Below are 13124 nucleotides of genomic sequence, written 5' to 3' on the forward strand. Positions count from 1 at the left end.
TTACATTTTTAACATTTTCAACTTTTTTTAGTCTCCGTAAAATTTAGAAATATTGCAAATATGTTGCAGTGTTTGATTTTTAATAACTAACGCTTCTGTTGTTCAGGTAAGCAATTGAAACCTCCCTACCCCAAATAAAAAAAAATAGGTGGGTCTTAATTAACCTGTCGGGCCGGAGAGGTCTGATTATATTTGGTCTCCTAGCCTTCGACCCTCTAAGGTAGGGTAAGAGCGTTTTCTGGACCTTGAGCTTTGAGATGGAATGGAGTGGATCGAAGCCCACTAGGTCGTGGCAGGACACTCTCCCGGGATCCGGCCAGTCCAAGACCGGCCCAGGGAGCCCGCTGTCAGGCGTGCGTTTGTGCAGAGTGGCGCGATCACGGAGGCGCTGTTCCGACCGGCTCGCGTGTTCCGCCGAGCTCGCCACCCTCCCCCTCTTGGCGGGCGCCGGCCAGCCGCTCCGTCACCGACTCGCATTAGCCGTGCTTTGACTCTGGCCCTGCAGCCCCGGCGTAGGGGCGTGTCCCTGCCGGGGGAGCCCGGGAGGCCCGGCCGCGGCGGCGTGACGTCAGCGCAGGCGTGCCCGGGCCCCGGCGGGCGGCGAGTGGGCCGGCCGGGAAGGTGTGCTGGGGGCCGGGCGGGGGCCGGGCGGGGGCGCGGGCCGCGTGGCCCCGGGGCGGCGACGTCACGGGGCGGGGCGGCCGGAGCGCGGGTGGGAAGCGAGTCGGCGGGCGCACGGAGCAGCTGCTGCTTCGGCGACTCTCTGCGCTGCGGATCATGTCTCTGAGCAGCAGTCTCCCGCGGTTCCTCCAGACGCAGGTCCATTCCGTCCTGAAGAAGTCCGTTCACTCCGTGGCTGTGGTAGGAGCCCCCTTTTCAGGGGGACAGGTGAGAACGGGGGCCGGCGCCGTGGGGCAGGATCCCCGCCCCTTAGAGCCTGCAGAAAGCGGGGGCGGGGAGGAACCGGAGGCGAGGAGGGGATGGGGAGAAGCGGAGCGGGGAGAGCCGGTGGCTTCCCGCGACTGGGCATCCGGACAGCATGTGGGGTCATCCCCGAAGAAAGATGGGGAAGAGAGTGGGGTGCGGGCAGGGGCCAGAGTGCACGCGGGTTTCTGTGGCTTCCCCAGAAAGGGCGACACAGCGCTGGGTCCAGCTTGGTAGGACGGAGGGGAGGAGGGAGAGCATTCCATAGAGATATGGAGTGGAGGAGGGAAAACGGGCCAGAATCGCCTGTGGAAAATCGAGGGAGAAAAGGTTAAAGAAAGCGACCGAGGATTTAAGCATTCAGGGCCAATTTTCTCAGAAAGAGCGTTAACTGGGAAGGAAATTGGCGCTAACCTGTCCACCGCTGGAGGAAGGGAGGGCTGTTTTGTCCTCTCGTCAATGAAAGAAACCTGCCTTGGCCGAGAGCTCGCTGGTTGGAAAGCCTGAGCTCTGGCTCCAGCGCCGCACACTCACCCACTGACCCTGACCCCGGTTCAGCCTCTCCGCCTGTCTTGACCTTCCCACAAAGGGGGGCTTGGAATGTTGGGTTGGTTCCAGCGATGGGCTTGTTTTCCCCTCCTCGGTGTCACTTCTTACCGTCCAAGTGTCTGATGAAGCCACCAGACCTTAGAAATGGAAGTAATAGATGGAAGGCTGATGCTGTCACAGTTATACAGAGGAATCTATTGAGAACTAAAAATTCAGATTTCTGTAAACTAAAGTCCCCCCCCCCACTCATCTTTCCTCACATCTAACTGTGTAATTTGTGTGACAGAAAAGAAAAGGAGTGGAATATGGTCCAGCTGCTGTAAGAGAAGCTGGCTTGATGAAAAGGCTTTCCAACTTGGGTAAGTGGCTGGATATTAGATGTCTCTGCAGGGCTGTTAACAGACCAGTTCACCAGCTTATCTTTTCTATCTAGGGACTGCAGTGTTAATTGTGTACTTGGGAACAGTCTGCCACGTCTCCCATCCTCCCTTGGATTCCACCTGCAGCTTAAGATCTCTTAGAGAGTCTTCAGGGAAAGTCTTGTGATAAAGGGAGTAACTGTGTGGAAGACAAGGTGGAGTGAGGCAGGGCCTGGAACAAGGTGCCAGTGGCTGCAAAGTGGTGCTGAGAATGCTAGCTCCAGCTTTGAATTGCATAGTCGACCTTTCCCCCACCCTAAAACTTTAGCTTTTCTAACTCAGTCATGAGTGCTAATGATTCATCAGTCTTCCCAGTTTCTTCAAGCTATTCATTTCCTCCTTAGGGTTACTGTAAGTAGTGTTTTACAAACTTCCCTGATGATGAAAATCATCTGGTGCCTTAAGTTATATAGTACTGCTATAACCCTGTACTATAGGGTCGCTATGAGTCTGAATCGACTTGACTTACTACTTTGATGACAGATATACCACAGCTGCGTGGCTTTAACAAATTTATTTTCTTACAGTTTAGGAGGCTAGAAGTGTGAATTCAGGGTGTCGGCTCTAGGGGAAGGCTTTCTCTCTCTTGGGCTCTGCAGGAAAGTCCTTGTCTCTTTGAGCTTCTGCTCCTGGGGAGTCTTCATGTGGTTTGGTGTCTCTCTGCTTCTTAGCTTGCGTGTTTAATCTCTTTTATATCTCAAAAGAGATTAACTCAATCCTGTCTCATTAACATAACAAAGATGACTCATTCCCAGATGGGTTTATAACCACAGATACAGAGGTTAGGCTTTACAGCACATATTTTGGGGGGACATAATTCAATCCATAACCCCTGGCTTACATGTTAAAAATACAGATTCCCTGTGAAACATCTCACAACATGGAGGAACCTGGAAGGCATTATGCTGAGTGAAATTAGTCAGATGCAAAGGGACAAATATTGTATGAGACCCCTATTATAAGATCTTGAGAAATAGTTTAAACTGAGAAGAACACATTCTTTTGTGGTTACTAGAGGGGGGAGGGAGGGAGGGTGGGAGAGGGTTATTTACTGATTAGATAGTAGATAAGAACTACTTTAGGTGAAGGGAAGGACAACACTCAATACAGGGGAGGTCAGCACAACTGGACTGGACCAAAAGCAAAGAAGTTTCCTGAACAAACTGAATGCTTAGAAGGTCAGCGGAGCAGGGGCGGGGGTTTGGGGACTATGGCTTCAGGGGACATCTAAGTCAATTGGCAAAATAAATTCTATTAAGAAAACATTCTGCATCCCACTTTGAAGTGTGGAATCTGGAGTCTTAAACACTAGCAAGCGGCCACCTAAGATGCATCAATGAGTCTCAACCCACCTGGGTCAAAGGAGAATGAAGAACACCAAGGTCACAAGGTAATTATGAGCCCAAGAGACAGAAAGGGCTACATGAACTAGAGACTACATCATCCTGAGACCAGAAGAACTAGATGGTGTCTGGCCACAACCAATGACTGCCCTGACAGGGAACACAACAGAGAACCCCTGAGGGAGCAGGAGAACAGTGGGATGCAGACCCCAAATTCTCATAAAAAGACCAGACGTAATGGTCTGACTAAGACTAGAAGAATCCCGGCGGTCATGGCCCCCAAACCTTCTGTTGGCCCAGGGCAGGAACCATTCCCAAAGCCAACCCGTCAGACATGGATTGGACTGGACAATGGGTTGGAGAGAGATGCTGATGAGGAGTAAGCTACTTGCATCAGGTGGACACTTGAGACTATGTTGGCATCTCCTGTCTGGAGGGGAGATGGAAGGGTAGAGGGGGTTAGAAACTGGCAAAACGGTCATGGAAGGAGAGAGCGGGCTGACTCATGTAGTAAGGTATATATAAGTTTATGTGAGAGACTGACTTGATTTGTAAACTTAAAGCACAATAAAAATTATTAAAAAAAACTAAAAAATACAGATTCCTAGCTTCCTCTGTGGGAGTGTCCAGGTCAGTGGGTCTGAGGTGGGACCCAGACATGTGCATTTTCACAGGCACACCAGGTCATCAGAAGTTACATTCTTGTTATTGGGATAATATTCTAAACTTTTAGAACCAGAACTAAATGTGACCTAAAAATAAATGTCATTTATATAGTAGGGAGAATCCTTTTAGTTACAGGGCACAAATTCTACTACCTTATGGTAGTTTTTTTATGGTAGGAGAGTTCTTCCTTGTATCTAACCCAAGTGCTTCTAGCTGCTGTTCAAGACCATTTTCTCCATTCATATTAGGACCTTTCACATATCCGAAGCTGTAGTGCAGAAGGTGTGGCAGCAGGGATCTGTAGGTCCTGGAGATAGTAGCACAATGTCTAGTTAAACTACAAATCCTCTTCCCACTCTTTCTCTGAAACCTCTTCTGCTGATCATGAGTTTATTTCAAGGGTAGATCATCTTTTTCTCAAACACAAAAGAACAATGAGGTTACTGAAATCACCTTGAGTTCAAGTGTCCTTCAAATGCCACAACCTACATATGGATATAGTGTCTTGAGTTGAATACTCAAAAGTGTTTCTTTTCTCAGTTACATAATTGCAGTTCCTTCTTCAATAGGCTCTCTGTCTTAATTGTTTTAATAACTCTCCAAGTTCACCACCAAAGATGAAAGGTAAATTGCTAAGAGTCTTCTAATGTGTCACAAGTTACTAATGGGAGATTTTTATTTCCACTTATAAATGAGGATACTGTCCCACTATTATTTTGTCATTCTGGAATCTGCAGGGAATTTTATCATGCAGTCTTTTTTTTTTTTTTTTGAACATTTTATTGTGCTTTAGGTGAAAGTTTACACAGCAAATCAGTTTCCCATTCTATAATTCATACACAAATCGTTCTGTGACAATGGTTGCGATCCCTGCAATGTGTCAGCACTGTCCCCATTTCTACCTGGGTTGCCTGTGGCCGTTTGTCAGGTTTCCCTACCCATTCCTGCCTTCTCATCTTTGCTTCTGGGCAAATGTTGCCTATTTGGTCTAGTACAGTTGGCTTTTCTAAGGAGCACGTTCCTCGTGGGTGTTATGGGTTACTTTATAGGCCCATTATTTGGCTGAAAGGTGATCTTCAGGAGTGGCTTCAGTTCCAAGTTAGAAGATTATCTTAGGGCTATAGTCTTGGGGGTTCTTCCAGTCTCTATCAGACCAGACTGGTCTTTTTCATGAATTTGAATTTTGTTCTACATTTTTCTCCCATTCTAAATGGGACCTACTATTGTGTTTCTAGTCAGAGCAGTCAGTAGTGGTATACTGTCCCTTTAAATCAGCTGTACATACTCTGCCATTTTAAAAGAATCATTTTACGCTGAAGGCAACAATCTCTGGTACTCACTATTTTTAATATTGGATGAGCCTCCACAGCTGATCTGATGCAACTGAGTCACGCATTGCTCGAATTGCTCTACCGTCTCTAGATTTGGCCTTAAGAGACTTCTGACAAGAAGCAGTTTCTGCCTCTTACACAGAGGACATTTATGATATTCAGCGGAGGCTGCTGAATGAGGGAGGAGGGGCACGTTTGTAGCAGCTTCTCTTGCTTTGGACACCTTTCCTGTCCCAGCTCATGGTATTTTTCCACTCCAACCTGGGGGGAAGAAGCCATTCTCCTTTACTGTTCCCTCTACTGTTTCTCCATTAAACTTCCAACCAGGGCTTGGAACTTGTTCCTTCTGGTTAGAACCCCTGCTGAGACTTGCATTTCTACCAAGTTGTCAGGCAATGTTAACACTGCTGGTTAGAGACCAATTCTGAGAACCTAGTAGAGCTGCAGTTCTCAAAATTGATCATTCATAAAAATCACTTGAGGATCTTGTTAAAATGTAGATTTCTGATTCAGGGTATCTGGGGTGGAAGTGCAAATTCTGAACAGGGGTTCCGACTGGAATGAGCCAGTGTGAAGCCCTGCTTCCAACCTAACGTGATGAAGTCTAAGTTTATTTGGACTTCTCTTTCTTTTTTTTCAAGTGTTTTTAATTTTCCAATTTATATCTTTACCCTGTAGTGATTGGTGGCCTGGTATCACCAGCAGTCTGAAATAGAATCTCATTGCATAAGAATAAGATTGTGACACTCAGCAGATTTCCAGTATGTGCATTTGGCTCATCTCGGGATATGTTGGAGAAAAGTACTAAGTTTCAGTTGCTGTACTCCTAAGCAGTACCAACATAACTTAAGTCCTTCAAGCATTTTCAAATAAGCACCATAGGTCAAAATTTAAGGGAGAGAAGACCCATGGAAAGGTAACTTTCACAAACCCCTTTGTTCCTCATCTTCTGCCCTGATGTCACAGGCTGCCAGTGTTAACCACTGCATTAGTTAAACTTTCTTTGTTCTTGAATAAATGTGTTTGACTTAGTGTCTGGGCTTGTCTGTACCTTTCCCTGGGCTTAGTAAGGACACTTAGTGTTTCCACTCTCATGTAACCACTTATTTTAGGGTATGAAGAGGGCCTAAGAGAAATGAAGAGGCATTGCCCTGGCATGGCTCAGGAGCAATGTATCTGTTCCTGATTATGGTTAGCTCTGATAGTCATGGTAATTTGTTTGCCCTCTTCCCTTCAGAAATAGAATGAGTCTTCTATGGGTAAGTCTTAGAGCTTCTTAGAGATAGCTCTAAGCTGAGATTAACACTTTGCATTCTCTATCTTTGTAATTATGGTAACTTGACCCAGCTGTGGTACTGCAGAGAGATGACAGGCATCGGGACAGCTGTCTAACTGAACTTGTCACTGTGGCCAGATCAAGTGTTCTGGAGTTCAGGAAGCCAGTTGGGAGCCATTCTGTTTCTCCTCAGCTAGGCTGCTGTTGTTGTGTGCCATTGAGTTGATTCTGACTCATAGCAACTCCATAGGATACAGCAGAACTGCCCCATAGAGTTTCTAGGCTATATAATTTTTACAGGAGCAAATTACCACATCCTTCTCCAGCGAAGTGGCTGTTTGGTTTGAACCGCCAACCTTTCAGATAGCAGCTGAGTGCTTAACCATTGTGCCACTAGGGCTTCTTTCAGCTAAGCTAGGAACATTGATTCTTCCTGGTCCATTTGGTGTTCTATCAGATAGTAGAACAGTAATTCCTTTGGATGAGACCGATTGTGACCTAAGAATCCGATCTGTTTCAGGAAGATAACGTGAGGTGTAGTTATTTAAACATAAGATGTGAGAGTTGTTTACTTGGAACAGATCAGTGTGTGAATTCAGGGGTCTTTATATTCTCTCAGTGGCTGGTTGGGAATGTTAACAATCACGAGTTTAATTGTATGATAGTTCAGCCTGGCTTTCACCCTACCATTCCACTGAAATTGCCTTGAGCAAACTCACTGATTTGCCAGCCTTTATTTTGCTGGACCTCTCTGTCACACCATTGACCACTCTATTATTAAAATACTCTCCTCTGTTAGCCAAGACACTACTCTCTCCTGGATTTTCTCTGTGCATTGAGTGGTCCTTCCCATTCTCCCTTGTGGGATCCTCCTATTTTTCCTGACCGTCAAATGTTGATGTCCCTTGTTCTATCCCTGGCATTTTCTCACTGGTGGATACCTCAAGTACCCGATCTCTTCCACTCTCACTGTACCCTTCAATTCTGCTCCAACCCTGACCTTCCTCTGGAGTGCCATGCCTGTTCCTCCAACTTTGTTCTTGGAAACCTCATCTCACTCTCACAAATGTCTCAAACTCAACATGTTCAAAACAAAAATCAACATCTCCCTCAAATCTGCTTCTCCTGTGCACCAGGTGCACCATTAAAGGGGCAAAGTGGGCAAACCCTATCTTTATTGCTAAATTATGAGGAGGACTGTCAAAAACTTAAATGTTTAGAGAAACACCAAAAATTAGTGTAAAATATATTTATCGCGAATGGGTAAGAGTCAACCTAACAGGAAAGGGAAGGGGCTCCAAAGAGGGGACAGTGAGATCAGGTTATATAGGTCATTGTTATGTTAATTTTCCAGGAGATAACATCAAAGCACAGTGCAGAGTTTCAGGATCAGTCTCTTACAGAAACACAGTCACCAAAGGCACACCATATGCCCTAAAACGCAGCCTCTAGTCAGGCTGAGGAAACCCTGGTGCCATAGTGGTTAAGTGCTACAGCTGCTAACCAAAAGGTCAGCAGTTTGAATCCACTAGGTGCTCCTTGGAAACTCTATGGGGCAGTTCTACTCTGTCCTGCAAGGGTCACTATGAGTTGGAATCGACTCGATGGCAATGGGTAGTCGGGCTGAAGCTTCAAAAGATAACCTAAGGGCAAATGGCCTAGGTGGGTCACCTCAATTCCATGAACCCAGAAATCTGGATTCCAGAAGAATCAAAATGGTTTTGTCAGGAACAGTATGAATCCAATTCCCACCTGGAAGTGGATTCAGACTTTACCTCCTCACTGCTCCATTCCTCATCACCAGCCTTCTCACTCTGATCCTAACCACCCAGAGTTAGGTCAGACTTCATCCCCCGCCACGCAGAGACAGGTCAAAATATATATGCCTGGTCATCCCAGTCCAGGTCACGGGATACTAGCCATAGGCTCAGGAGACTGCACAACTTCCTGTATTTGAGGCCAGTTGGATCCCCTCCCCTCAGACTCCTGGGGCTAGGACACAAACTGGAAGGATTCTATCCTTCATCAACTGCTTAAGCAGCCTTTCCCTGTATCCACCACCCTGAGGTAAGCTAGCGTTTCATTGCCCCTTGTGGGTTCGTGAATTCTCTGGAACAGCTCACAAGATTCAGGGAGACCACTACCTTATACTTACCAGTTTCTTATAACTAGAATGGATACAAGTGGAGAAACTGTCAGGCAAGGCCTGAGAGAGGTCCCAGCACGAGACTTCCACTGTCCCCAGGGATGTGCCACACTCTCTGGTGGATGGATGTACTTGTTAGTTCAGGAAGCCCCAAAAGAAGCTCCAAGGTCCAGGGACCCTTATAATAGTCATTGAGGTCTTAATGCATAATGATTGCATCGTGCCCCCCTCCCTGAGTTTTGTTGCCAGTTTGGGGCCTGTGTGTCCCATACTCATTTGAACATGTTTAAGTGTTGCCTGGCTATTTTAAAAAAACAAAGACACCTTGATTGCTGGCAAATTCCAAGGGCTGTTTTCCTGAAACCTGAGACAAAGGCCATACCTAGTTTTTTGTCCCACACATCCTGCTTATCTTCTCATTGTCTGTTTCACGTCATCACCCACAATTCCCTTCTTCCCTCTTATTCTTTATATCTGTTGACCACAAGGCTTGTTGATTTTACTTCCTAAAATACTAGAATCCTTCCCATATGGTACTTCTCTAGCTCTGGCCCTCTTCTCACACCTGAAGGAGCCCTGGTAGCACAGTGGTTAAGTGCTCTGCTGCTAACCAAAAGGTCAGCACTTCGAACGCACCAGCTGCTCCACAGGAGAAAGATGTGGCAGTCTGCTTCCGTAAAGCTTACAGCCTTGGAAAGCCTATGGGGCAGTTCTGCTCTGTTCCTGCAGGGACACTATGTGTAGGAAATGACTCGACAACAGGGTTTTTTGTTTTCTCAAACGTGACTGTAACTTTCAAAAGATATCTCTTGCCCCATTTTTGCCTTCCTCAATTCACCATGCCTTCTTCACTGCTGTCATAGTGATCTTTCTAAAATGCCTATTTGACTACATTTTCCTTCTTGCTTAAAGGCTCTCCCTGACTTTCTTTTAAGTGCATCTATGCTTCTCAACCATTAGTCATTCATATATTATCTTTGCAAATTTATCATATTCATGTTCTACTTGTATTATTTATTTTGGTATTTTTTCTTAAATTGGCTTTAAAGCTTTATACTTTTAAAATGTAGCCTGCCCCTACAATAAACCATGAAATCCCAGGCTTATGCTAAACCAAAAAAACCCCAAACCCGTTGCCGTTGAGTCAATTCCTACTCATAGTGACCCCATAGGACAGCGTAGAACTGCCCCATAGAGTTTCCAAGAAGCATCTGGTGGATTCGAACTGCTGACCTTTTGGTTAGCAGCCACAGCTCTCAACTACAACGCCACCAGGGTTTCCAGGTTTATGGTAGATATGTTTTTTTCTAATACATTTTTATTTAATGATTTTTACACTTTATAGTCTTCACTGATGTCTGCCCTTCAACCACTAGTGGTATGTGTTCATACTGACCAACCAACAGGACAGGCCATCCATAATTTGACTCTTGCCTACCTCTTTTAGCTTTATCTCCACCCACATTCCATCGCATTGTCTTTACACCTAGGGTTGTGGGCACTTGACCTAGGTTCCACAAACTGAAGCACCTATCTTAAACCTTTTTTTTTTTTTTAATTTTGTTGTGGTAAAAAATATGTAATAAAAAATTTGTCATATTAACCAGCTGTTAAATGTATAATTCAGTGACATTAATTACATTCACCATGTTGTACAGATTATCACCACTATTTCCAAAGCTTCTTCATCACATTACACAGAACCTCAGTACCCGTAAAAAATAACTCCCTATTCCTGCTCTTCCCCAGCCCCTGGTAACCACTAATAAACTTCTGTCTTTATGCATTTACCTATCTAGATATTTCATGTAGGTGGGATCATGTAATATTTGTCCTTTAGTGTCTGACTCTTTCACTCAGCATGATGTTTTCAAGGCTTATCTGTGTTGTAGCGTGTATCAGAACTTCATTTCTCCTTATGGCTAAATAATATTCACTTGTATTTGTATATCGCATTTTGTTTATCCATTCTTCTGCTGATGGACACTTGAGTTGTTTTCACCTTTTGGCTATTGTAAGTAACGCAGCAATGAATACTGGTGTACAAGTATTGGTTTGAGTCCCTGCTTTCAAATCTTTCATGTATATATCCAGGAATGGAATACTGCGTCATGTGGTAATTCTCTTTAACTTTTGAGGAATCATTAAACTGTTCTCCACAGCGGCTACACCATTTTACATTTCCCCCAGCAATGGATGAGGGTTCCAGTTTCCCCACATCTTAGTTAACACTTACTGTTTTCCATGTTTCTGATAATAGCCATCCCAAACTTTGATTTGACATTCAGAAAGAAGGAGCAGCAAGGAATCCGTTCTGTGATTGGCAGTGGTGGCAGCAGTTCTAGCAGTATCCTCTGTCCAGTCAGTGGGGTCTGTCATACAAGTTGCAGTGCCTTTCCTGCAATAGTATCTTCACTGGACCATTCTGCAATGTGATTTTTTGTCATTGTTCCTGCCATTGTAGCCTTCAAACCAGATTTGGGCCCTCTTAAAGATTCTGGAAGGGCCTGGTTGCTCAGTGGTTAAGCACTTGGCTGCTAACCAAAAGGTCAGCAGTTCGAACCCACGAGCCGCTCTGTGGGAAAATGATGTGGCAGTCTGCTTTCATAAGATTACAGCCTTGGAAACCTCATGGGGCAGTTCTCTGTCCTGTAGGGTCGCAATGGGTCAGAATCAACTTGATGACAATGGGAAGGATTGTGGAAGTTACCCTAATTTAATAATTGATTTTTTTGCTGAAATTAGCCAGGCTTTTATCGTTTACTGCTTAAAGACCCTGACTGATAAACCAGTTTTACAGATTCTAGTGAGAAACAAACTGCCAAGTGGAGTGGAATACTCAAAGCCATCTCTTGCCAGCATCTTGGTGATAAATTTTTGTTCTTTTGTTTGCTTTTTTTCCGTAATAGTCGACACTGCCTTCTTGTAAGTTAATGTAACTCATTAGGTTGTAGTTTCTTTGACCTTTAGTTAATCTGGGACTGTATTTAGAAACTCTGGATTTCAGCAACTCCCAGCTCTTGGTGCTTTGATTTTTGAACCATCGAGTTCCTTAATGTGACTTCTAAAGATAGCAGCCACTAAAATTTTAATTAGCTTAAGAATATCTTCAAGTTCTAGGCATACTTGACTGTAGTAAACAAACTTAGTTTAATGTACCACAGTAACTTAAAAATCATTTTCAATTTTCTGTATCTTTAGCGGCAAGGTATTAATTACAAGACTCATTGAACTTAAAACTAATGGAATTAATAGAAAGTATGCCTCAAAGCTATTCAAAAGAATCTTTTTCAGTTTTATTTTCTGTAGGAGCAGCTTTTATTCACTAAAAACTGTAGCAAATTCATCCATTCACTAATTTATATATTCAAAAAAATTGGGCATTTCTAAGTTTTAGGTCTTGAGAATCCAGTAGTAAACAAAACAAATCCTTGTTACCAGATTCTCATTCTAATGAGGGGTTGTAGGAAATAGACTTAAGTACAACATATAGTATGTCAAATGGTAATGAGTGGTATGGAATAAATGCAAGAAAAAAAAATTGCCATCGAGTTAATTCCAACTCATAGCAACCCTATAGGACAGAGTAGAGCTGCCCATAGGGTTTGCAAGGAGCAAGTGGTGGATTTGAACTGCAGACTTTTTGGTTAGCAGTCGAGCTCTTAACCACTGCCACCAGGGCTCCAATAAAAGTAAGGGATGTAGAATAGTGAGTGTTGGAAAAGGGGTATAGGTACTGTAAATGTAAAGAGGGAGGCCTCACTGAGAAGGTGTCATGTGAGCAGACCTTTGGGAGATGAGAAAAGGAGCCATGTGCCTATCTGTGAGAAGAGCTTTTCAGGCAGGGTGAACAGCAAGTACAAAGACCCTGAGGCAGGAAGGTGTCTGGTTGTTCAGGAAACAAAAAGCCATTACTGATCTCCCAACCAGTGGTTGCCCTATGGGAAGAGGAGGGCCTTCTACTCCCTTATCTCCATTTTTTTCAAGAAAAGGGAAAATCTGAGCTTATTTTAAAATACTATAGTGATATCAGTGAAAATGGTGGGGTAAGGACCTCCAAAAACTCTCTCTGCCATAAAAGCAATGAGAACACTAGCAAAGATGGTCAAAATGAATTTTTTTCAGAACTTTGGAGATTAACCAAAGGCTTGTAGCAATCTGAGGAATGTTTATTCAAGAAAAGCAGTTGAATTTCATTAAGAACAGTGAGCTTGGCAGAAGTTTTAACTTGACTCCGTGGCTAACATCAGACTCAATGGTGAAAGCTATCCTTCTAAGACCAGGAACAAGACAAGAATGTTTGCTCTTGCACCTTCCATTCAGTGTTGTATTGAAGGTTCTAACCAGGGCAATTTAGGCCAGAAAAGAGAAATAAAAGGCATCCATATTGGAAACGAAGAAGTAAAACTATCTATTTGCAGAAGACATGATCGTGTATATAGAAAATCCTAAGGAATACACAAGAGAACT

The 13124-nt window shown here is 44.3% G+C and overlaps 1 protein-coding gene across 1 annotated transcript in view; it reads left to right on the forward strand.

The window, feature by feature from the left end:
- Nucleotides 1-705: 705 nt before the first annotated feature.
- Nucleotides 706-13124, forward strand: part of ARG2 (arginase 2) — a 37075-nt gene continuing 24656 nt past the window's right edge. Inside the window, exons 1-2 of the mRNA XM_003408724.4 lie at nucleotides 706-888; nucleotides 1760-1832. Coding sequence (XP_003408772.1) covers nucleotides 778-888; nucleotides 1760-1832 — 184 coding nt within the window. The 5' untranslated portion in view covers nucleotides 706-777. The remainder of the gene's footprint in view (nucleotides 889-1759; nucleotides 1833-13124) is intronic.

This window comes from Loxodonta africana, chromosome 10 (assembly GCF_030014295.1).
Source record: "Loxodonta africana isolate mLoxAfr1 chromosome 10, mLoxAfr1.hap2, whole genome shotgun sequence".
In the NCBI taxonomy this organism is placed as follows: domain Eukaryota; kingdom Metazoa; phylum Chordata; class Mammalia; order Proboscidea; family Elephantidae; genus Loxodonta; species Loxodonta africana.